This window comes from Phaenicophaeus curvirostris, chromosome 4, assembly GCF_032191515.1.
Source record: "Phaenicophaeus curvirostris isolate KB17595 chromosome 4, BPBGC_Pcur_1.0, whole genome shotgun sequence".
Classification (NCBI taxonomy): Eukaryota; Metazoa; Chordata; class Aves; order Cuculiformes; family Cuculidae; genus Phaenicophaeus; species Phaenicophaeus curvirostris.
Window position 1 is genome coordinate 17,408,701 of NC_091395.1, and position 24,706 is coordinate 17,433,406.

Consider the following 24,706-nt stretch of genomic DNA (forward strand, 5'->3'; position numbering starts at 1 on the left):
GAGCACTGAGCCATAAAGCTTGGGCTCCCCGCCAAAAAAATTTATTTGGGCTTTGGGTTATTTTCCACAGAAAACACATCATGGCAGCTACATGCCAGGCTGTGCATCCCCAGTAACATTGTACTAGTCAATCACTTCCCAACAGATTTAAAAAAAAAAAAAAAAAGGCATTAGACAGGGGAATTCACAAACAAAACACCACATTGTGCAGCAACTTAAGTTAGAGCTTGCAGTCTAAGTTGAGGCACAAATACATGTAAAATTAGGCTTCCTTAATGGTAGTGCTTATAGAAATTTTGTTTATCCAACAGCTACTTAATGTCCAATATCCATAAAAAAAAATCAGTAACTAGGAACCTCCTTCAAGGGCATTAATACTAGAACCTTGGGCAAGGTTTCATAGCCCAAGTCCACTTTCATCTTATTTATATCTTTAGGGTGTTCTTTGGCTCTTTGCTTAAATACCTCAGTACTGCTTAAAATTCTTTTCATCCCTCAAGGAAGAATTTGCCTAGTTCTTGAGAAGTACTAGTCAAAACAATGAAGAACAGGAATATATTCACCACAACTGCTAGACTAGTGTTTAAACTCAAGTTATATTGGATAAATCTGGGGGTATGTGAAGACCTAAATCATAGCCAGAATCCTCTGTCACTCCACTCATTAGTAGAGAGGACAAGGACATTTTAAAGTATCTTAAATCTCATGGTAAAATATAATTTAGATTTTGTCTCAGAAGCTTCCAGAAGCAACACTGAGTTTTTTGTAACACATTTCCAAAGCCTCTCAATTTGAGGATTTCCATTAGTCTCATGTCAAGGACGAGTTCTCTACAATGAAAGCCTGCATATATTCAATGTCTATAGGCATTAGAGGCAGAGCAACTTAACAGGATACAAACATTTGGTAGAAAGAGCATGTAGATTTTAAAGAATTGATGACATTTGAATTGGACTCCATCACCATCTTTAATACTACCAGATCTTCTCTCCAAAGCCAGCAAGGACATAACTGTTCTGTGGAAGCTTGAAAAAGGCCACACTTTCTCTAAACTGAAAGGTCTTCCTCTAAATCTAAACAAAAATAACACGTACTTACATCCCCAATAAAAGTGATAAAACCACTTGAGATAAAGACAGCTTAATAAAGCAAAAACCAAAGCAAAACAAGGAACTCATTCATGACTTCCCAATGGCAGGCAGGCGCTCAGCCATCCCAAGGAAAGCAGGGCTCCATTACACATAATGGTTACTTGGGAAGACAAACAATAGAACTCTGAACATCCCCCTCTTTCTTCTTTCCCCAGCTCTATATGCTGAGCATGACATCATATGGTATGGCAAATCCCTTTGGTGAGCGGGGGTCAGCTGTCCTGGCTGTGTCCCCTCTCAGTGCCTTGTGCACCCTTGGCCCACTCTGGTAGGGTGGTGTGAGGAAAAGGAAAGGCTCGGACTTTCTCTACGCTGTGCTCAGCAGTAAGGAAAACATGCCTGTATTTATCAACATGGTTTTCAGCACAAATCCAAGTTTAGCCCCATACAAGCTACTGTTAAGGAAATTAATTCTACCCCAGCCAAACCTGCATAAAGCTCAGCTACAATTGGTCCTTTATGTCACTATGACTGAAGTTTCTATGACCCTAATTTTAATTTTTCAGGAACTTTTATTTACACACATTTAAAGAAGAATATAAATGCCACACATGACCCATTAGAAATATAGAATTTATTTCTCTTTACATTAAGACAGCAATATATTGCGTATTTGAACATGCCACATCTTGCATCACAGGTGACTTATGGTTCCTATGTTTACAGTTGTGATAGCTATTGCTAGCCCAGACTAACAAAAAATATATTTCTGGAGCAGCTCTCTTGAGACCTTTAAGCCATCAGCAGTTATTTTTTGCAGATAGACTTGAAAACCCACTTCATAAAAATTCATCTGTCATAGCCTATGTTATCCAGCTGCTGACTTTTTTTACCTTTACAGCTCCAGATCGAGAAAGTCATTTCAACAGTAGCAATGGAAAGAGATCGAGGACTAGCCCCTTATATCTCCCCTCAAGTAGCAGTTCTCAATAAAGGCAATACCATGTTATAAGGCCACCAAATTCCTCAGTTTTTGAACTGTACTTATAGCAGAGTAGGTCCTTTTGTATCCTTCAGGGTCTGTAGCCCTTGCTTTTCTTCCCCCCTTGCACATTCAGGCACAAGCTAACCAAGAATCAGCCTTACAGTTCTGACAACAACTTAGAACATGGAAAGTCATCTACAACTAAAAGTCTGTGAGCAACAAGAAAAAGAAAATTGTTATGTTTAAAGCTTCCAAGTACCATGAACAAGAGGTATCTTCACAACCAGTGTCCTGACAGCATGTTTAGTCTAGTTCCCTTCGTACCTACAAACTTGGAAAAAACACGGTGCCTTTTGTGCCTTTACCTCTCCACACATTCAGCTCCAAAACACCAGGAGCTGCAGTGCATCATCACGTGAAGATGGGGAGGGGCAGGGGAGCAAAAGGAGTGAAAAGGGAGGGAGAGATACAAAGATGCTACCCTTGGCAGGCTCTGCACCAGCCATACAGAGAATATGCACACATGTGACAAGGATTTTGTTGCTCCAGTTTTTGTTGGTTTTTTTTAATTAAAAAGCATTATTCCTGCTGAGGCTGGTTGTGCAAAAGTAGCTTTCAAGAACTAATTCAATCTGACTCTGTTCCTGTAGACAAACTTCCTATTGATCCATTTCTCACTAACATCTTGCTGTAGTTTTTCTGCTGTTCTTCTTTGAAAGTATCTTTGACTTTTGCTCTTTTCAGACCTCCATCCCTGGAACAGAGCAAGAGAGAAAAGTAACTTGTCAGGATTGTTACCACTATTGTTATCAAACTGTGGATTATACTAACTACACCTTAGTTAACTCTAGAGCCTTAATCTAAAAGTTTTTAAGGATTTTCTTCAGGAGCTCTACATTGACATTTAAGTGTGTTTATTAAAACAACATTTATCTTCAGCCATTGTGCTTATACAGTGCAACAGTACAGCTGTCTCTTGCTCACATCATTCAGAGGGCCAATCAGGCCCTATAGCTGAATGTGTCAATTCTGTATCAGAATCTTGCTCTCACTTTGTTTCAGTCAGTCCAACGTGATCTAGGCATTATGCTGCTTCTTACAGAGTTAGGACATGAAAAAGAGCAGAAGGCCTCAAGGCCTATGTTTTATTTTTTGTTGTTCATCCGTTTCACCAAGTAACTTCACTTCTGCTCCTTATCTCAGTGTAAGTCCCAACTGTGAAGGGTTCCTCTTCAAAAGCATCAAACCTTTACATGAAACTCACTGCGTGAGAACTAGGTGCTCCAAAGACTGTCTTAATTTTTCCTTTCATATACACATACATGCATGCAAAGTTAATCCCTCCTTTTCCCCTGAATGGAGTAAAGTTATGTTGAATGTTATCTGTCACAAAGCCAAGGAAGGAAACACCCCTCAATCCATAACAAATGATCCATGAGGTCTAACAAGGATAGCATCACTCACCAGGGAAGTTCAGTCAGTCCTCCTTGGCGAGCAATGGCTGACTTCACTCTGTTGGCAAACTGAACAGCATCTTCTCCTTCCTTTAAGTGTCAAATTCAACAAAATCAAAGCAGAGAGGAGTAATTTGAAACAGACTTACATAATGCTTTTCATTTGCTGCCTCATCTAATCAGCTCACTGCCAAACAACCCATTCCTTACCATGCCAATGCAACCTGATGTTTTGATGTGATAATTTAGCTCATTTTTCCCCTAACACATTGAAATTAGGGGAAAATTTTGCTCTAACAGGATGAAGGATTGCTACTGATATTCACACCATATTTACTGCTGTCCTTTGTAGATTTGATGCCCTGTTGATGTACCAAGCTGCATGAGGAAATGCTAAGTCCAATCATACCAATTCAACACTAAAAGAAGTCCAGTATAAAACTTTGATTTGGAAACATGGAGCAGGTAAGGGTTTGGGAGGAAAAGATAAAGTAAAACTAGGCACTTGCAGAAAGGTTCTTATGTAGTGATCAGTCAGCTAGATGCCGGATTACCTTTCTAACCATTGGCGGCAGGTACCACACATTGCAAACAATGGCCCAGCTGGTCATTATTCGCAGCAGATAGCTCACAATGTTGTATTTGCTGCTGTTCCAGAATGCATCTCCAAACTGAGGATCATACTGCAAGGGATCACAAAGAAGAAATGATAAACCACTTCACCCACAGACCATCACAGCCTGTCTCAGATTCAAAATGGATGCCTTCAGTCACATATCAGAGTAAGAGAAAACTCCCAACTAACAAAACTCCCAACTTGGCTTAGAAAGAGCCTGTAGAAAAACTAGTCTGTGCTTATTAGTGCTGCTTGCACATGACAGAACCAGCAGCAGATGTCACCCATTTGCCTGAACAGCCAAAAGAGCTAAGTCTGCTGCAAGTTGAACACTTCTCTTCCCTCCAGCACAGGGAAGGGCTGGCTGAGACAGCTTCCTACCACACTGACAAAAAACAGAAGCAAAACTTAGAAATTCACTAGCCAGCTGTTTCCACTTACTTTGATTGCAACAGGATAGATTGTCCCTCCTATTTCAAAGCTCCCCTTCTTGAACATCATCACAGATGTATTGTTTATGCAGGTGCCTGCCCAGAAGAGAAACTAAAGTCATTTCCCATAGCCTAGCACTTTTCAGTAGCAACACTACATCAACATACAGGTCTTAAGCCCACTGAGGAGCAAATGCAGCCCCTTTGTGTGAGAGTTAAGCATCTCTCCCCTGCTTGCTTTCATTCTTTGTCTTGTGAATTACTCCCTTAAGCCAGAACATGAGACAAAAGCCACAAGGCTAAGGTTAGACCTGTAGGACAGTGAATGGCATTCAAATGGCAGAAGAAAATTTTCCCATTCCTCTGCCTACAGCTTCTGTCACAAGACCCAACAGCCAAGGACAGTGCTGTGCTGTCATTGTGCAATCTCAAGTTTAAGGTGAAAAATAGGAGTGCCTTAAAATCTACACCAGAGAGATGAGCACCAGTATTTGAGCACCAGAGGCCATGAAAAAAGAACAGGGATGACATGTCCACTGAATGGAGATAAGGAGCAGTTCAGCTTCTTACCTTCTGGGAAAATTAAGATTGGGAGCTTGCTTTTATCCGCCACATGTTCCCTGAGTCTGTGGAAGCAGAAGAAAAGCTTAAAAACCATCTCCTTTCCACTATTCTTTCCCAAGGCAGATGCATTACAAATAACTTTACATACAACACATTCATTTGAAACCAAAGCCTTTTTACTGGACAGTCATTTGAACTTGCTCTGCTGTTTCTGACAGACCTGAATCATTGCGCAAGCCATGCCTTAGTAGCCTGATACATTACACTGAGGCAACATCCCGTTATCTTCCCTTCATATTATTTTACTAATGACTGCCAGGGAAGCCACAAATGTAGGTCATTAAGTCAGTTCAATTAACCCTGATCAACTCAACTTGCAAGAAATTGCCCACATAAGAAAAAAACAGTCACATGTAATGGTCCATCCAGGCTGTGCTTACTTAACAGATTTCTTGAGAGAGGACTCCTAAATGCCTACAGTTCACAATACCTGAATAACTCAAACGACTAGGCAAAGCTGTCCTGCTGTACAGAGGCCAGTGAGGCAGTAAAGAAATTAACCTGCCAAAATTGACCTAAAAGTCCTTTAAAAATTAGGAAGAGTTTCTGTCACTTTACTTGTGTGATCATGAATATACCTTTGGTGACATTCTGCAGAAAACCACCTTTGTAAGCAGCCCAGTTTTATAGAGACATTTTTGCTCCTCACCCAAACAAGTAAAGCTTGTTATTTTTAGTGGCTCACAATTATAAATGAAGTCAAGACAGTTTGTGTCACAGAAAGCCCATTTTTTTTAATCCTTATTTCTCTTCAACAGAAAGTCCCAGAATTTGAAGTATCTTCATACTCTTTTAAAATATCTATCCGAATTCATCAGACATTACTTATTATGTCAATGGCTACCCAAGTGAGAAGTTTTGTGACAGTCTGCTGCAACTTAGACCTTACCAGAATCTTTGGTCTGAACCATCTCATCCTGTATAAGCTTTCCAAGCCTTTTGTTGTGATCTGGGAATCTGACATTGAGCAGCCTACTGTACCAAGGCCCATACAAGCAGGTACATGCGGGTCATTTTCAATGACCCAGTTTGCCACACACCCCTCTTCCCACTCACTATCCTCTGATTAATTCCACTCCTACCGATTTGCCATACCCTGCATCATCACAGCCTACAGTAATATGGAGTTACAGATCACTCATATTCCTGTGATGAGCATTTATAAGCAGCAGTCACTTGGAATAAGAGAACTAGATACGCCACCTGCAAAAAGAAGATGTTTTCACAGGTTAGGCTTTTGCCTCCCCCAAGATCCTAAGGTTCCAAGTTCCTTCCCTTTGCAACCTCATCAGCTTCTTGTGCTTCTGTCTTTCCAAAGCTTTAACTGCTCCTCGGGGTATCTGATTATTCGATAACTCTTCAGGGATTATCTACCCGAGTGCGGCTTCTTGGTGGGTACAGAGTTAGAGGAGTGCTGCAATTCCCGGCTCCAACCCACACCTCACCTTTTTGTCACTAGATGGCGGTCTTTCATTTCCGAGCGCTCAAACCAGACGTGAGGACAGGCCTTGACCGTGGCTCTCTGAATCACCCCCATCAGTCCACCGTGAACCTGGCCAACCTGCAAGCCCAGTGAGGCACAACAGCATGAGACACCTGAAAAGCAGAACTTCCCTTTCTGCATCCCCCTCAAAAAAAAAACAAGCACTGGAAACTGCAAGCCAGGATTGGCTAGTGTCCACAAAACATATTAAAATGCGTTCACTTGAAAGGATCTAAATGCATGCAAGGAAGCATACCTCACGTATTTCACCAGATGAAAAGCCTAGCATTGTAGACCAACTTAAACACAGTTTATACTTCTCCCCACCGACTAGCGCCCAATCTGACATCTCTGCTGTAAGAGTTAAGCACTGAACTCCACAACCAATATCCCACAATCTCTCCCTTTCCTTCTCTCCCTCTGCTGTGGTCATTGTGGATCTCCTCATACCATCGCATAGCATCCATCGTTTGTCAAAATGATCGCATCTATTGGTGATGTGTGGTTGGCAACACAAATTCCTCCCTTCTGAGGTTTGTTCTCCCTGCAATTACATATTTTTTTGTTAGACTGCTAGTGCACTAAACATCACGTTACACACATACCTTAGTTCCATAAAGGTTTCAGGAGAGTCAACATAGAATCACAGAATGGTCTGGGCTGAAAGGCAGGTCAGGAAAGAGCTGCCCCATATCAAACAGGATACTCACATATGTAGAAGAATACACATGGTTTTGCTATCATAACATCTGCTCACTTACTTGTTATGGTAATGGATAGTACCAGACAGAGCTCTGACGAGGATGCGGGAGCACGTGAGGTGGACCACTTCACTCAGATAGTTTTTCATACTGAAAGAGATCACAAGTATCTGCAGCATTCTGAACAGCAGCTAGACACACACACAATATTCTGCAGCCCACTCAACACAACTCTGTGCTCTCTACAGCCTGATACTCTGGAGCACAGAGGAATATTACCAGCTCTGCCACTCATAGAATCATAGAATCATAGAATAACCAGGTTGGAAGAGACCCACCAGATCATCAAGTCCAACCATTCCTAACAAACCCTTGGTCCTGTCATACCCTTGGTCTCACGTACATAGGCAAGGCTGTCATCTCCTCACTGGGTAACTTTTATCCCAGCAGTGTTATCTCACCTACAACGCTCCCATTGAGTCTATCATTACAGCAAGAGGAGCCAATCAGAAAATCACCAACCTCAGTGTCAAGGCTGGCAAGAAGCACACCTCAGCCCAAGTTCAAAATGCCACTAAAGCAACGCCACAAGTTTGTGGGTAAACTACCAGTAGTCTACCATTTGTAAAATATGTCCAGTCCTAATCTTGAGCTGTTTGCACACATGCAACTTGGCAAGTTTGTCCCTTATACACCACACAGTACCTACCTGCTGTTTGGCAGCTGTCCTACCATTGTTGTCCCCACAATCATCGAGGTAATCCCAATGGTAGCGAGGGTAAAACTACAGACAAAACAGACATTAAACAAAAACTAGTAGTTTTGTTCATTTTAGTATCTTTCCTCTTTAAAATGGGAAGGGATTGCAGGAATTTATTCCTCAGATACCTGATCTATCAGCTTATCTAACTCAGTTATTCACAGAGCTGCAGAATGGTTGGTGTTGGAAAGGTCCTCCGGAGATAACCTAGTCCAACCCCACTGCTGAAAGCAGGTTCACCTACAGCAGGTTGCACAGGAATGCATCCAGGCAGACTTTTAACACCTCCAAAGAAAGAGAGACTTCCTGACACACTGCTCAAAATCATGGTCCAGCAAAGACAGCAGATTCAGATAACCTGATGCATATGGGAGTTTTAGAGTTGGCCCATCTTACGTTTATGTTGGCAGTGCACAAGACCTAGGGGAAGCATTCACAGAAAGCATGACCACTACCCCTAATTTACTCTCCACAGTAAACGGCAAGACAAAAATGAACTGAATGGCTTCTTAACCATTGAGAGGAGAGTTTAATCAGGCTCATCTTCTGTATCTACTAATGCTGCTTTTGGTTTAAAAAACAGTTCCCAAGACAACACACATTTACATGTTCCCAGACCGACAAAACCCCTTAGTACCCATGAGCTTACCGTAAGGGCAGCAGGAAGCAGTACCGCACTATAACCCCAATGACCCATACAATAGTCAGTCTTAGGCTGATATAGTGGAAGTTGACATTAGTCCTTGTGAGGAGATTCCAGGAGACCAGCTCTTCAGAGGAAAACCTTTGGGTCACTTCATCTTCCACAATGGCCTCAAACCCTTTTCTGCAGAAGTAGAATATGTCAGAGAATTCAAAGTCCACTCGATGCAGACGTGCAATTTCTTTCTCCATAGGTGTTTCATCTCGCACAATGATACCTTCAAAACAAAAGGTTAACTATATAAGGAAATAATTCTGTACAGTAAGTCACAGTCCAAATCACTCGCTGCTCTCCTTTACTGTCAAATCCTCTCCTGTGATACCAAGACAAGATGGGTAGTTGAACACAGCATATTCTTCAGTAGGCCAGCTCTAGCTGCCCCTTCCTCACAAACACGTTAAGCAGCAAACATATCGACATCTGTTGCCTACAGAAGGTGAGCAAGAAGGCAAACCCTTTCCCACCCATTTGACAAGCCCTCAACTCAGCAACTTTATTCAAGCACATCTTATGCTTCCAGAAGAAGTTAAGTAAGACCTTGGCCTTTCCATTCCTTTCTCCTGATACTCTGAATTTTGGGGCATTCAGTCTCGTCCATGGAGGCTTCCCTGTTCCCTAGACTTGTCTCTGGTCAGACATTCCGGTGTCCCACAGCCACATGCAGCTGTGACATGCTCTTCTGCCAGATGCCAAAGCCCCAGACTGCAACAGCTACCCGGTATCTGTGCATGGACCAGCTTTGAACCTTCACAACACAAGTATTTTCCATAAGCACAGGCAGGACCACATTTTTATTTTAGCTTAAATCAAATAAAGAAAAACCCTCCAAAGAACAGTCAAAGACAGTTGTGCCTAGAGGTGCCTTGATATAATTTAGTTCAGCATTAAGTTGTTTCATTTGAACTCTGCCCACATAATGCTTGGCAACAGAAAAGAAACCTGGAGAGTTCAGAATTACAGTACAAATAGCAAGTATTCCCTCCTCTCCTCCCTTTGCGTTTTTAATACTTATGACCTGATAAGTAAGTAAGAAATAGGCCTAACTAATTTCTCACTAGAGCTTTCAAATGCAAGCAAAAATTGTGCAAGCTAAATATAAAGATCAAGTAGCTGCTTTCTGATAAACAAGTCTGGCTCCAGAAACTGATGACTAAAGAAATCCAGAATAAACATTTAACCAGAACAACTATCCCCTGAGACATTCAACTAGGATTACAGAGGTCCAAGTTCAGGTTGCCGCTGTCAGACACTCTCTGACTAATTGCATAATCTTTCTGCTTCCATGTTGAGATAAAAAAATGGGAAAGCAGGAAGCATCCAACTGTTCCAAGCTACTAGGCACTTTCCCACAAATACACATCTCTAAGTGTGGAAATCCACATCAGGGAAGTCTTGCCAGCAGAAAAACTCTGAATATATTTCCTGTGAAAATCACATGCAACATTTAAATTACAAGTGTCATGAAGAAGTCCTCGTTATGCACTGTAGCATGCATATGGGATAACACAAGACGCTCCAAGTCCCACAAATCACTGAGGTAAACATTAAAGAACAACATAGAGATGTCACACTACAATAAAACCTATTAACATATTCTGTTCTGAACCTGGCAGCCACAACTTACAATTCCACCAACAGATCATCTCAGTGCATGGTTTTATCATTTACCTATAGATAAAAATCATTAGCATGGCACACCCAAACATTCACAGGCCCTGCAGGATCCAAATTATACAAACGAGCATCACATCAAACCTTTATCAGGATGGACTACACTTCTGCCATATTTTTAACCCAAACTAGAGCTCTAGTTTGTGGTTCAATTTTCCTCTTGAAAAGTCCCTTAAATCTCTAAGCTGTAAGACATTTAAGACTAAGTGAGTCACCCCAACCTGCCTGCTCCATGCTGCTGCTGGGGTAGGAGACAGGCTGTAGCCAAGAAACTGGCCAAGAGAACTCTCTATGACACCCATCACACAAGTACCACTCTTCTCTCCAGTTCCAAGAACAACTGGGAACACTTCCTTCTTACCCAGCCCATAGTTCAGCATCAGCCAAGCATTTCGCTTCCCTGGCACCTACTTCTTGGCTGAAACCAGCCCCATATTCACGTTTAACACTGCTGGCACAGCTGAGATAGCATGACTGTGATGTCTTGCCTCACCAGCTTGTGCTATCATTGTCACAGGACACCCCCACGTGCAAGCTGCCTTACAGCCTTTGGAAAAGTTACTCTGAGCCAAGGGCTCAGCAGCACCTGATGGTACTAGGAACAGAATTAAACACATGCTGCTGAGGTGATGTACTTGCCCTTCTTTTAATCAGAAGTAGCATTTAATGCCCTTTAATCCCTCAGCCATGGGCAGAGCTGAGTTTGCCAAAGACAGCTAAAAGAAAGCATTATACAGGAACACAGAAAATATCATTTTCAATCAAAGAAGATGCAGCCACTGCTTCAGTCAGTGCAACAACACAAGCCCCAAGCCTTCCAGCTCACATACTCTAGTCAGCTAATTACACCTGACTCAAATTTGACACTATCTACTTAGTCACATTATTTGCATAAGCTTTTCTGTTAGTGGATGTGACTTTCAAAAAACTAAAAAATACAAAAATGCTGTTAAGTTAAACACACCAACTTGAAGAAGACTGCCTTTGAACACATCCAACACCCACACTCACTGCTGAGCACTGGTTATTCAGCTGCAGTGAGATAAACACCTAAACTCCAAGCATCTGTTCAACCAAGAGGTACCATCAGGCCCAGCACATAAACATGCTGTGCTCTAACAGAGGTCCCTGAGTTGACAGCACCAGGTAATTTTCTACACAGCAACTACACCAGGCAACATTTTTCTTGGAACTATTCCTTATCATGCCATCAATACAGGGGCACTGGATGCCATTTCTGCCAACAGATGGTGAAATACACTGGATAAGGACTGCAGAGAAAGGCGGCGTCTCCTCAGCCATGGTCTCTTGTCCCTCAGACTGAGGGACAGTGGATTTTAAAGTCTTTAGGGAGGACAATTTTTACTCTGCCTGAGAACAGGAAAGCTTGCCCTTTCACGTGTTTCTGCAATGCTCCCTTCCATCCTAACTCACCTCTTAGCAAGGACTGGATGGTCAGAAGAGATGAAACAGGTGCTACACATTCCTCTTAACAAGCATATGCATACACACACAAAGACACTTACCTTTACCCTGTTTAATCAGCTACTCCGTAATTCATTATCACCAGGAATTTCTCCTCCCTCAGTAAATACCATGTTAGGCAATTGAGCCTTTCCATCTACTAATGTTCTGTCACATCAGGGGATGCCAACTTATACGCTGCACTGTTAGACCTGCACCTTTTCCTGACCCTCAGCTACTTTCATCCACATACAGGAACTCAAGACTCCTGATTGCAGGTCAATTAGTCCTGTGCTTAAAAAACTCCCAAGAGCAACATACAGAGCACAGCTTGGCACTGCAGACTCTGTATCTCCTTGCTCTTTATACCTTCTCAAGTAAGAAATACTTAGATTCCAGCTTGCTGCAGTAAGAGCCACCTATAGTGGGGAAAGGCCTTAATTTTAATTTTAAATGCAAAAGGACAACAAAGATTGTTTCAGGCCACCATTGTCAATGTTTATCCCTATCCACAAGACAGCCTGAACACAGCCTGCATGCAATCATCTATATGAATTACCCCAGGCCATTTTTACTACCACTAATGCTCTAGACAGTGCAGTGCACCCAGGTTAATGGAGGTTCTGAACTGCAACACCTATTAGCACTACACACCCCTTAGTCACATATAGAGGGAGAATAGGTACTTATAGTTGTATGGAAAGATAGCTTATAGAACATGATCTGCTAGCTGAGCCCTCTCTCCCTTTCTTTTCTACAGAAGAAAAAACTACATGCCAGAATAATCAGATGTCTGAGATGACAAAACCTCCTATTGCATGGCTAAAGCAGCACAGTTGGATCACTTGTCCTCTCACTGACCTATGAAGAGATGGGACACAATCACCCTTACAGGAAGAAAAAGGATATTTTGCTGCATCACTGACAACCTCTGAAACACAGATATCAGCGCACTAACATTATTTAGAAGGATTACTCACCTTGCCTTTGCCCCACCCTCAAGAAAAAAAACACAACTTTCAGGACACTGGTGAGTGATAAAGGACATACTTTCTCAGCCACTTGACAAGTCAGTAATGAAATAAGAAAAACGTTAACCTGTTTTCAAAGCTGCCATGCAGTGCCTCCTGTTTACTACTACACATGCTAACTGAAATGACCTGCTAGCACTGGAGCCTGTTTCACATCTGGTCTGCAGACAGTACAATGCAAGCATTTACAGTATTAATAAGGATACTCCCTGGGAGATGAAGCACAACCAGTTTAGCAGTTCAGTCCCCTTTACTGCATCATGTTCGCATGAACTAATTTGTAGAATCAGGTAACAACTGACTTGTCTGCTAAACTGGCAATCTGGTCCCATTCCCAGCTGCACTGCCTAATGAGGGAACACAAAATGCTGGTACAGCTGTTAGTCACTGCCAAACACAAGCAAGTCAATAGCAATACTGAGGCAGTCAGGAACCAGCCTTCTGTTCTGTGGTCAAACTAAGACTGCTCTCACTGCGTTTACAGAGCTAAAGTCTTACAGCCAACTCTGACCTAGTAGAGCCTACCATGACACACACATTACGGGTTAAGATTTACTAGAAGAACCAATTTCAAAATCAGGCTAAAGGAAGAAATATGAAGCAACTCTTCATCTGTCTTTCTACAGATGAGTGCAAGACATTCGTCTAGCAAACACTGAGGTAAGTCCCAGGGGCATGAGCTGAACAGGAGCAGACTCAAAAAAGGAAACAAGTATGACACCATACACTTCCGTCCAGCAGTCCTATAACAGAAAAAGCACTGAGTTTGGGAAAGAAAAGTTCTGTCCACTAAACCTCTTCAGATTATTACGCATATTCTGATGCTGTTTGGACTGAGATAGTTGGCTAGCAGCCCAGCAAGCAGTGACCTAAAGACAGATTTCAAGACAATCAAGCTCATATTGCAACTCAAAAGGAGCCCTCAGCTGAGGACAGGCTTCATTTTAAACTACACATTAAGTTTAACAAAACAAAGTAATTTCCTACCCTTCCTCTCCTAATCCATTGATTTGTTTCAACCACTCAGAACAAGCCAGAAAATAAGCACTTCATTCTGCAGAAACAGTTCTTGTGTCAGCATTGCAAAACAATTAGATCTAACAGTTAGCTTGTAACCACCCCACCTCTTCTCCTGTTCTCTCATGAACACATCCAACTTCTCTATTTGAAAAGGACTCAGTTCTCCCACCACAGAAAATGAGTCCTAGAAATTTGGCTTTACCTCAAGCTCTTACCATTAGCAGCAGGAGTCCTTAGGATATCTGGCTGTGGCTTTTTGACACCTTTTTCTAACCGTATAGTGGCCCACTGTTGAAGAGAAAGAAAACATGAATTTCATAAATGTAGTACTCACTTCAGAAAAATTATATAAAAATCAGAAGTTAATCAGCCTGTGATTTTCAAAGAGTATCTTTACCACCTAACCATTACGCATGTTTCCTGGGACGTGTCCACAAACCCATACACAGTTCCCTCAAAAGAAACAGTGCCTCAGTGTATTTAATCACCAAAAAAAAAAAAAAACCCATTCAGCGTTAGTCAGTATTTCCCAACTGCTTGCCAATGTCTGGAGAGCCAACTTGGTGCTTCACAGATGCTTGAGTTGCAGTTCAGACAACGACACCAAGAGCCTGAGAGGCCTCTGTCAGCCTTGCTACTTGCAGATCATCCACCAAGTCATGGCCACAGGGGAAGGTCCAGGAGCTGAGCTAGACAACAGCTAGTGAGCATACACACGTGTTTACACAGCTGAGAGACATACCACAACTCAGCTTTTCTTCTTTCACAGTAGTTTCATCATACTACAGAAAAAAAATGTCTTAACTGTGTTAAGCAAAACTGAGGCCTGAACACAGCTCATTCCACTAAAAACTAAACCAGCATTTGCAGTCATAGGAAGTCTCATTCATGCTCAGTCTCGGTTCAAAGAGGACTGCACCCCGGATTTTTCCAAGCTGAACAAAAGAGATTTCCCTTGCCTCTGCAACTGCTCATTTTGAGGTACTTTAAAGCTCTGAGCAGAAGAGGAATAGGTCAAATCACAGGCTTTCGTATACAGTTGCAGAGAACTCTGCCCTTGAGAAGGGCTACTAGCTCACTGGGATTAACCTGCTCTTTTCTAGTAGGCAGGCTGGTAGAATGACAATAAAGTAAGTAGTAAAGTCAGTTCTGCTTCCCAAAAAGCGTCGAAAGGTTTCCAGCAGCTCTGCTCCCTGCAAGCCCTCATGTCAGAACCACTGGGATATCACACCACTTCCTCTCAGTCCCAACACTGATGGGCTGGAGCCAGTTTAACTTGTTCCTGGGCCAAAAGGCTTACCTGACCTTCAACTAACTCTACTCCATACAGTGCTTTTAAACAGCCCTTCTGCCTCCTATGTCAGACTTCATTTTTACTACGTTAACGATAACCCCTTTGTCACCCCTAAGTCTGCCCATAATGACAGGGTAGCCTTTCTGGCCCGAATCCTTCCTTCCCCTACATGGCAGCTTTGTGAAGGGATCAAAAGCTCAGCTGAGGAGGACTGAGTTTGTGGCTCCCTGTTATTCCTCCCCCGGGAGACTTAATCCTATTTCTAGCAAGACTGTTCCAATAGGTGTTTCTAAGACAGGTGACTTGGTAGAAATGAGTTTGCATGAAAAGATCAGGATATTATCCTGTTCAAACCTTAACAACTTATTCTCTAGTCCTTAAGCACTATCAAAACATACTCTGTTTTAACAGCGTACAGATGGCACTCGCTGGTTTGCACAGAAAGGACCCAGACTAATACTAAACCATGCAGTTTCCACCTCTTCCCTCCAACAGAGCTGTGGGGCATTTGGAGACACAGTTCCTTTTTGAGAGGCGAGTATACTGACTCATGGTATCATCTCCACCATATAACTTCCCATGAACAGGCATGACAGCTTACTGTATCAGGTCTCACTGAAACACAACCTATTCTGCCAATATTTTCATTTGTTTTCTCAGTTCTGCTGCTGCTAAGGCAATATCCGCTTCAGAAACTGGTTTTACCTGTAGGAGCAACTCAGTACTTTCCGGCTACACATCACCCTCATTGCTGAGACCATAAAAGCTCTGGGAAATACCAAAATGAAACATGGCTCAAAGAAGAAACCATCCACAACACCTCAATTTCTACACTTCTACTAAGTAATGGATTTGGGGGTACAGACAGACCAGCAAATACATTGTCACAATCACTCTCTGACTAGACTTGAACACTGTATTCAACAAATGAAAATCTCTGTAAGCACATAAGTCACTTCACCTTCCATATCTTCTCAAATGGGTAACTAAAACATAGCACTGCCACCTTTCGCTTTGCAAAACCTGGGGTAATAGTTTGTTTGGTGTTCAGAAAGAACATGAAACGCTCCCTTCTTGTTGCTCGTGTCAAAGAAATCCCTGAGTTATAAGTTCATGCTAGACAGCGTCAAAAAGTTTGAGCCTCAGCACAAGCCATGAGGACACAGGCTATTAAGACATGCCTTTGTAATGCTCAAAAGCTTGTAACATCCTACTACACTGAAGTATCTTTTGACGTTTTGGAACTAGATCATCTTCAATGTCCCTTCCAACCCAAACTATTCTATGATTTTGCTAAGCAAAGGAGGCAGTGAACTCTTCCCAAAGCAGAGAAATTGCAAGGTCATATAACCCAAGTAAGTTTCTACTGCTTAGATGCATTTATCTAGCATATTCAGAAAAGTACCTTCCTGCTTTCACAGTCTGACCCTTGGTCCACAGGTTTAGCTAACTCCAGAAAGCGGCAATAACCCACCTGGAAGATATTGGAGACAAGGATAGCTCCCTTTGCCCTCTACCCATGCCTTTCCAGGAGATGGGAACAACACCACACGTATGATATCAGCATAGCAAACGTTGCACAGAGCATTCCAGAGGACAGCTGACTTGTGCTCCACAAGCTAGTTGAGGCAGTCTTACTTTTGGTGCCAGATCTCACAGGGTATTTAAGTATGCTTCATGAAACCAGCAAGGAAAAGACCAGCTCCACCCCTCTGGTCATGAGCCTTTGGACATTCGTAAGGGCTCATGTCTTACCAGGTGCTACGGCAAGCCAGTTAAGTCCTCTACACCAGCTTTTTTTCCACATCAACCCATATTTCCAAAACTACATATGTTCCAGCAACAAGACATTTTTATTTAACTTAATCTAATCCTTCCACTTATTCTCAAGCACCTCAAATAAAGGCACTATCAAAGCCAAAATTTGAACTCTGATGAGTGAAAAGCCTATTTATGTCCAGTTTGAAAAACAAAAGAGATACTACGTGCAGCACTGCAAGTAATTTCACTTCCTTCCTGCTAGCTAAGGATTTGCACTATCCATTGTCATTCTTACACTAAAGATCAGCTTATACTACAAAAAGCTATCACAACATAAGCTGATCCATCCCACAGAGTGGAAAATATTGTGTTTGCTTCATGATTTTTGATAGCTTATACACAAAATTATAAGCCATAGCCTCCATTGTACTCCCAAGATGAGCAAAAAGCAGACTGGCAAGTCTTCTGGATACATCACCTACCAGTAACAGCAACATAAATGACAGTGATTTCTCCCAGCTCATGAGCAGGCAGTCTCAAGTACCTCGGTGCAGACCTAAGTCTTTAGCAGGGATCCCTAAAGCAGTTTTAGGGAGTGAGTATACATCACCACACTCCTGGACAGCTTAAAAACAGTTCTATAGCAGGGGCTACCCATTGAACTAACACGTAAAGTTAGAAAGCAGCATTATCACAGAAGCTACACAAACACCACTACAGGTCTGACTTTAAAATTTTGGTATTCAAATGGCTCAGGACAAAGTAACTTGGAGCCTTCATCGCATAAGGCACAGTCTGAAGATACCACATTTCCATTTCTCCTCTGCCTAGCAGCCCTTGAAGGATACTAATTAAGCAGAATCCTTCACTGACACTGCCTGACGACATTAGTCAGCAAAGCTGGCTTCAGAGGCCAGCAAGTTAAAAAAGAAGAAACAGTCAGAAACCCACAATGATTCACTTATTTATTAGCTCACACCCGCTCGTCTTGCCTCCCTCACCCTTTCACCCAGCACCACATGCAATCTTGATGGTGGCTCACAGGAAGAAGCTGCAGCCCAGCATACTTGGGAAAGAAAGGACCTAGGATCATAGTCTATCCCACCTACCCTGCCCAGCCACCACCTACAGTTTGACCACACATACTGAAAGGTTGTTTTTCCCGTACAGGTATAATATTCACAAGTTCACGCCCATTTACATCGCCAGGATCATCTGTAAAGGAAGTACAAGTACCTTTGGCACCACCTCTTAGCTACCAAATAACGTACATCCTTGGTTAGCAAAAGCATGCACCCAGCAGGGCAGCATAATAAGCTGTTAGAAATTGCTTTTATTAGGAGGGGCTGCTATTAAACCCAGATGGAACAGTTATAGGATGTGGGGAAAAACACCTGTGACTTCAAGCATCTGTTATGCATTATAGCAGAAACAACAAAAGCAACCACACAATAAATGCTTTCTGTGCTAACTGCAGGCCCTACAATCAGAGTCTCAAGAGATTGGGGACAGGGGACATGGGTGTACGTTCAACCTGCTTGCAGCCATCAACAAACTATTAGCCCAAAATACACGATAAAGCAATATTAGTTTGAAGCAAGGCTGTTTCTTAACACAAGTGTGACCCAATAACTTGGCTTCCCTCAGGTTAGGTCATTTCTTAATATTTCACAAGCTACACACAACACAGTTTAAAAAGACAAGAGCAGCTTTGCTATTAGAAAGAGCAAGCAGGGCAGTCTAGGCCAGAGTGCTGCTGACAAGACAATCCGAGTGTCTCAGGGAGTTAGGCACATCCCAAAGGAAACAGCAGACTGGAAAGAGGGAAAAAACAAACAAACAAAAACCCAAAAAACAAAAAACCCACCACACACCAACAAAAAACAGGGTATGGGAACTAGTTCTTAACAAGGTGAACTACAATTTGTCAGGCAGATACCAGCACTCAGGGGGCTCCTCACTACTGCCAAATCTAAACTAGTCCTCCAGGTTTTCTACAAACTGATAGGAACTGGCTGCTCTATGGGCCCTAATGAAATATAAATCACTTTCTGCAAGGCTGGATTTCTCCACTGCTTGGCAAGACAGCTCAAATGGCGTACTTGTAGGTGCCTTATCAACCCCAACTCAGTAGTCTGTTGTCTCTTTTATAAGCTCCAAGACAAATGAAAAGCAACGCCAAGGGGTAAAGACACACTAAATAAAAACCTGGGAGCTATCTGTTTAAATATTTAAACATTTAATGTTTAAATTTTTGAAAAACAGCACTCTGATGATCACAAGAAGCAGTCCTCAGCATTTCAGGAATAAAAGAAGATATCTATAGCAAGTGATTTCACAAGCATCAGCCTGGCAGGCAACTAGCCCAGACCAGCTGCTTGCAGGAGCAAACAGTTGCTGGAAATACTTTTGTAGCAGTAATCCTACATTTAAAAAATACACGCTCAGAATGGTGCAGAGATCCTTCTGCTTACACAGAAAGGGAAGCCACGGGCAGAAGAAAGTGAGCTGTTTCCTAAAAGTTTGCTTAGTTTGGTAAGGCAATTCAGAAGACAGTAAAGAAATTTACTTCAAGGAATACAGACATGATGGTGAAAGCAGGTTTTCTAACAGCAAGTAGTCTGCTTGCTGTGCTGCACACTAATATAGCTGCTCATGATTTTCTGCTCTTTTTCACTTTACCATACAGGAAAGAAACGTAATCACATATGAAAAAATATGTACAGCTGGTCATTCCTAGTGCAGTACTTCAGGGTCAAATGTAACCCACAACACAACAGAAGCAAATCTTCACCACCACTGTCCACATGTCCTGCCTTTTGCTTAGGAGTATGTGCCTTGCTGAGGCAGCCCAGCACAAAGAAAAAGCTATTGTGCACCAACTGATCTCCATTGTCAGTAATGTCAGATAGTCAGAGTACAAGAACACTTTGTACTTAAGAGAATCTTCCCCCTCCCCCTTTTCTTGGGCCTTGCTTGCAGCACTGGGATCAAGCTTCTGCCCCTCTGACACAGGAACAGATTTATTTTTATTGGCAGGAAATAATTTAAGCAGAAGCCCACTATCATCCTCACCTCTCTCCATGCCACAGCCTAGATGACAACTGACCACAGATTCATTTTTATATGCCTTGTTTCATCTGACATGAGAGTGAACCAGCAGACATGCCACAGAGAACTGCAGATGCTCCATCTACTTCGTCCTGGACTAGGGTGCCTGAATTGATAGACTTGGGCCCTCACAGCAGATTAGCTTTTAAAAAGCACATATTGTTACTTGACCATATATGCTCTGTAGAAAAACAAACCACACGGTCTTGCATTCCCTCACAGTGTAAACTTGTGATGTATAAACTGGCAAAGCCAGAGAGCAGCTTGGTATTCAGTGGGGGTTCACGAACAGCCACCACTTTGCAGACAGTTCCTGCGATCTACCCTATCAAAGAGGCAAAAAAGAAAAGCATAAGCAGTAGTGCCATGCTAACTGAGCATGCTGCAGGCCCAAGAGACCACTCTCCTGCAAAGTGACAAGGGGAATCAACTGGGAGGTTAACGGCTGAAAGCCATTAGAATTAACTACTGTGCTAGGAAAGGTCTCAGCCATCAGAGACTGCAGCATCCTATGACTCAACTTAGCCACAAAACAGACTACTGCTTCTCAGCCGAAAGCCTGCACACCCAATTCAACAGCCCAGGAAGTTTGAGACTCCAGGCACAAGGCTAGCAGCTATGTATTTAGCATTTTCCATTGCTAACATAGCTGGCTAGCAGACTACTAGCCTGACTCTGCCAGGCCACTGGCCAAGACAGACTTGTGAGCCAAGGAACAGGAAACATTTCAAAACAAAACACTTTCTTTCAGAGATTCTCCCAATGCAGGTATTCTAAGAATACAAAGAATTCACAGGCAAGGCAAGGCCAAGTTGAGATAAGTGGATTATCTTGGTGGCTTGAGCTTCCTTACTCTCCTGTAGCAAGTCCAATTTACCACACTTCTCAGAACACTTCACAATTTGTCACTGGCTTTTACTTACACATCTGTAATATTTATATATTATATAATTATGTATTGACATAATATATATATTATATAACAAATGGCACATATTTCCAAAAAGTATTTAATGCAAAAGTAATGGCAAGTCTCAAAACAAGTCATTATTTCCTCCCTTAGGCTAAGAGTAAGAGGTCTTCTGATGCCTAACAAGTCACCATCCACAAAACGCCATCAGCTGCTTCTCCATGCTTCTGCCCAAGACATCTGAAGTCACTTCTTATCGCAATATTTGATGACACTAAAAAACAATGATTAACGATCTAAGAATAAAGAATGTACATTGTACTTAATCACAGATGAAGGCAACTCATCCAAACAAGACTATCTTACTAGGCTATCTGGATTGCTCCCTCTAGTCACTGTGACCTTTACCTCCTCAGCTTCTGCTATGTAAAAATTTCCTTTCCAGCAACAACTGCATCCCCTACACTTAACAGCTGTCCTCATACCATTCAGGGTCCTACCAAGTACTTCAAGGGGGTTCACTCTACCAAAAAAACTTAAGACATTTTAACTAAAGATGTAGTTAACAGATGCCATTTTTATTAGCAAAGCACCCAGGATCTTGAAGGCAATGAAGTACATAAGCAAAGTTTGACTGAAAACCTCATAAAACAAGATGAAATTAGACAAGACCTACTTTCCATAGTCACATATGGATGTATACTGCATTGCTACAGACTATGCCTTGTAGCCTTTTACTTTTCCTCCTCACAACTGTTTGTTGGTGAAGTGTTTAGAGGGGAAGTCATATGAGGATCTGCTAACAGTACATGAGCTGTTTAGCCTGGAGAAGGAGACTGAGGGTAGACCTCACTGTAGTCTACAGCTTCCTCGCAAAGGGAGGAGTAGGAGCAGGTATTCATCCCTCCCCTCTGGTGACCAATGACAGGACTCAATGGAATGGCAAAGAGAGGTTTAAGTTGGATGTTAGGAAAAGGTTCTTCACTCTGTGGTGGAGCACTGGAACAGGCTCCCAAAGAAAGCAGTCATGGCACCAAGCCTGACAACATTCAAGAATGACTTGGACAAGGCCCTAATATACATGGTGTGAATGCTGGGGTTGACCTGTGCAGGGATAGGAGCTGGACTCAATGATCCTTGTGGGTCCCTTCCAACTCAGGACATTCAGCGATTCTGTGGTTCCTCTCTTCCTCAGAAAAAGTATAATAAAGATTTAAACCAGATCATTTCCAACAGCCATTCCAAAAGACTCTTCCTCACCACCACTATGAGGTTTAGAAGGAACATTTTCATACACACATGAACTATGTCCTGTCCAGAAAACAGGGCCTTTGCGAGAAGCTTATCTTCCCACAGAATTTGGGGGAAGATGGCAGCTAAGGTGCTGGACACACTCAACAGATGGTAGCTCGCATCCCTCAGCATCAGCACTCCTGGCACTCGATGTTGCAGGTGCCAGGCACGCTGCCACGCATTTCCATACTCCCAGAGCATGACCCTGCACTGCTTCCCTCAGGTGGGGAACAGCTGGCACCGAGCAGAGACAACCACACCCAGGACACAGTACAGCCTCAGGTAACAAGGTTTATTTTGCACTACTGCAGATTCAAGGAGCACACATCAGAGCCCGCAGTGCTGATACCAAAGACTCCAGCAAATAAACTCTCCAAGACTCATTCTGGAGTTTTAGAAAGCAAGCATCCTTTATCAGTTATTATGAACATCACAGCAGTCAAAACTCTTGCTATTTCAGTCCTGGCTCCAGCTTTGCCTGACCTTACATTTGAGATGGGGAAAGACTGCAAACAGAGGAGATTATAGAGAAAAGACACATCTGTTCAGCACAGATCATACCGAACGCAAGACATTATCATCTATTAAAAACACACTATTAAAAAAAAGCACATTATCAGAGGGACATTCTGTCTAACTTTCGAAGTAAAATAGTTACTGGGATGAATTAACTTCAGCTTAAAATATTCCATTTTTTGTAACAGTTACTACTTCTTGTATCTCTACCACTAAACTCACACAGACTTAGGCTTCTGCCTAAGAGCTTGAACCCCAGACGTACAGATGATACCAGACTGGACAGAAGGAACTCCCTCTCCTTCACTGCTCTCACTCCCCCAGGTGGGCCAGGGGGACAGAGGCTTCCCCAGGTAGTGCCTTTGGGGCAGGAAAAGCCACAGAATCACCAGGTGTCTCGAGATGGAAGGGACCCACAGGGATCATCGAGTCCCGCTCTCGTCCCTGCCCAGGACAACCCCAACGTTCGCACCGTGTGTCCGAGGGCCTTGTACAAATGCTTCTGGAATGTCGTCAGGCTTGGAGCCGCGGCTGCTTTCCCGGGGAGCTGTTCCAGTGCTCCACCACCCTCTGGGGGAAGAACCTTTTCCCCATGTCCGACTCAGGCCTCCCCTGGCTCATCTTCCTGCCGTTCCCTCAGATCCTACCACAGGTCACTAGAGAGGAGAGACCAGCTCCTCCTCCTGAGGAAGCTGCAGACTGCAGGCAGGTCTCCCCTCAGACTCCTCCAGGCTGAACAGACCACGGGACTTCACCTGCTCCTCATACGGCTTCTCTTCGAAACCCAGAGAGATAAAATAGAATCCTGGAAGGGTTTGGGTCGGAAGGGCCCTCCAAGCCCATCCAGTTCCATCCCCCTACCCCGGGCCGGGACACCTCCCACCAGACCGGGTCGCTCGGCCCTGGACACCCCCAGGGATGGGGCCTCGGGCCCCCCCTTGCGAGGCAGCAGCAGCAGCGATGAGGTCTCCCTCCTCCGGGCTGAGCAGACCGAGCGCCTCCGGCCGCTCCTCCCCCGGATTCCCCTCCAAACCCCGGAGGGACCGAGTGCTGCCCCCCACTCCGTGCCAGGCGGCCGCAGGGCCCCCAACGGCAACAACGCTTGCCCCGCTCCCCTCGGGCCGGGGCAGGTGACCGACACCGCCCCCCCCCCACACACCCCACCCGCCCCCGGCGGCCCCGCGTACCTCCAGCGTCTTCACCAGGACCCACATGTACGCCTCGGAGATGCCCAGCGAGACGCCCAGCGCCGAGGGCACCACGATGAGGGCGAGCACCAGCGCCACCCACACCGCGCCCGCCCGCGCCGCCACCCACGCCGCGTCCTCCATGGCCCGCGGGGGCCGCCGCCGCCGCCGCGCCCTAAAGCCCCGCGCCCGACACGCCCCGCCCCGAGAAATCGTCTGTAAGCCACGCCCCCTGCTCTTGGCCACGCCCCCTCCTCTCTAGGCCCTCTCCCACTAAGCCTCGCCCATTCCTCTAGGCCACAACCCCGCCAGGCACCGGCGCTGCTAAGCCACGCCCCATATAAACCACGCCCCTTCCTTAGGCCACGCCCCCTCCCCGCTCCTCTAGGCCATGGCCCCTCCTCGCTAGGCCCTGTCCCTCTAAGCCACGCCCCTTCACTAGGCCACGCCCCGATAACCCACGCCCCTCCCGTGCCTGCTCCGTCCTGCCCGCTCCCGTCCCCCCTCCCCGCTAGGCCACGCCTCTCCGGGCTAAACCACGCCCCTCCCCAGGCCACCTCCCCTGTCCCCAAGCCACGCCCCATCCGCTAAGCCACGCCC

General features: G+C 44.0%; 1 protein-coding gene across 1 annotated transcript; it reads right to left on the minus strand.

Annotated features, from left to right (window-relative positions):
* Positions 1-1,705: 1,705 nt before the first annotated feature.
* Positions 1,706-24,287, minus strand: LOC138719865 (glycerol-3-phosphate acyltransferase 3). Its single transcript, XM_069855398.1, has 12 exons — positions 24,107-24,287; positions 14,250-14,322; positions 8,795-9,065; positions 8,095-8,169; positions 7,446-7,535; positions 7,135-7,228; positions 6,647-6,762; positions 5,148-5,203; positions 4,588-4,673; positions 4,085-4,213; positions 3,541-3,620; positions 1,706-2,830 (listed from the first exon to the last, which is right to left on the minus strand). Exons 1-12 carry the CDS (start codon positions 24,248-24,250, stop codon positions 2,704-2,706), a joined length of 1,341 nt encoding a protein of 446 aa, XP_069711499.1. The 5' UTR covers positions 24,251-24,287; the 3' UTR covers positions 1,706-2,703.
* Positions 24,288-24,706: the final 419 nt, after the last annotated feature.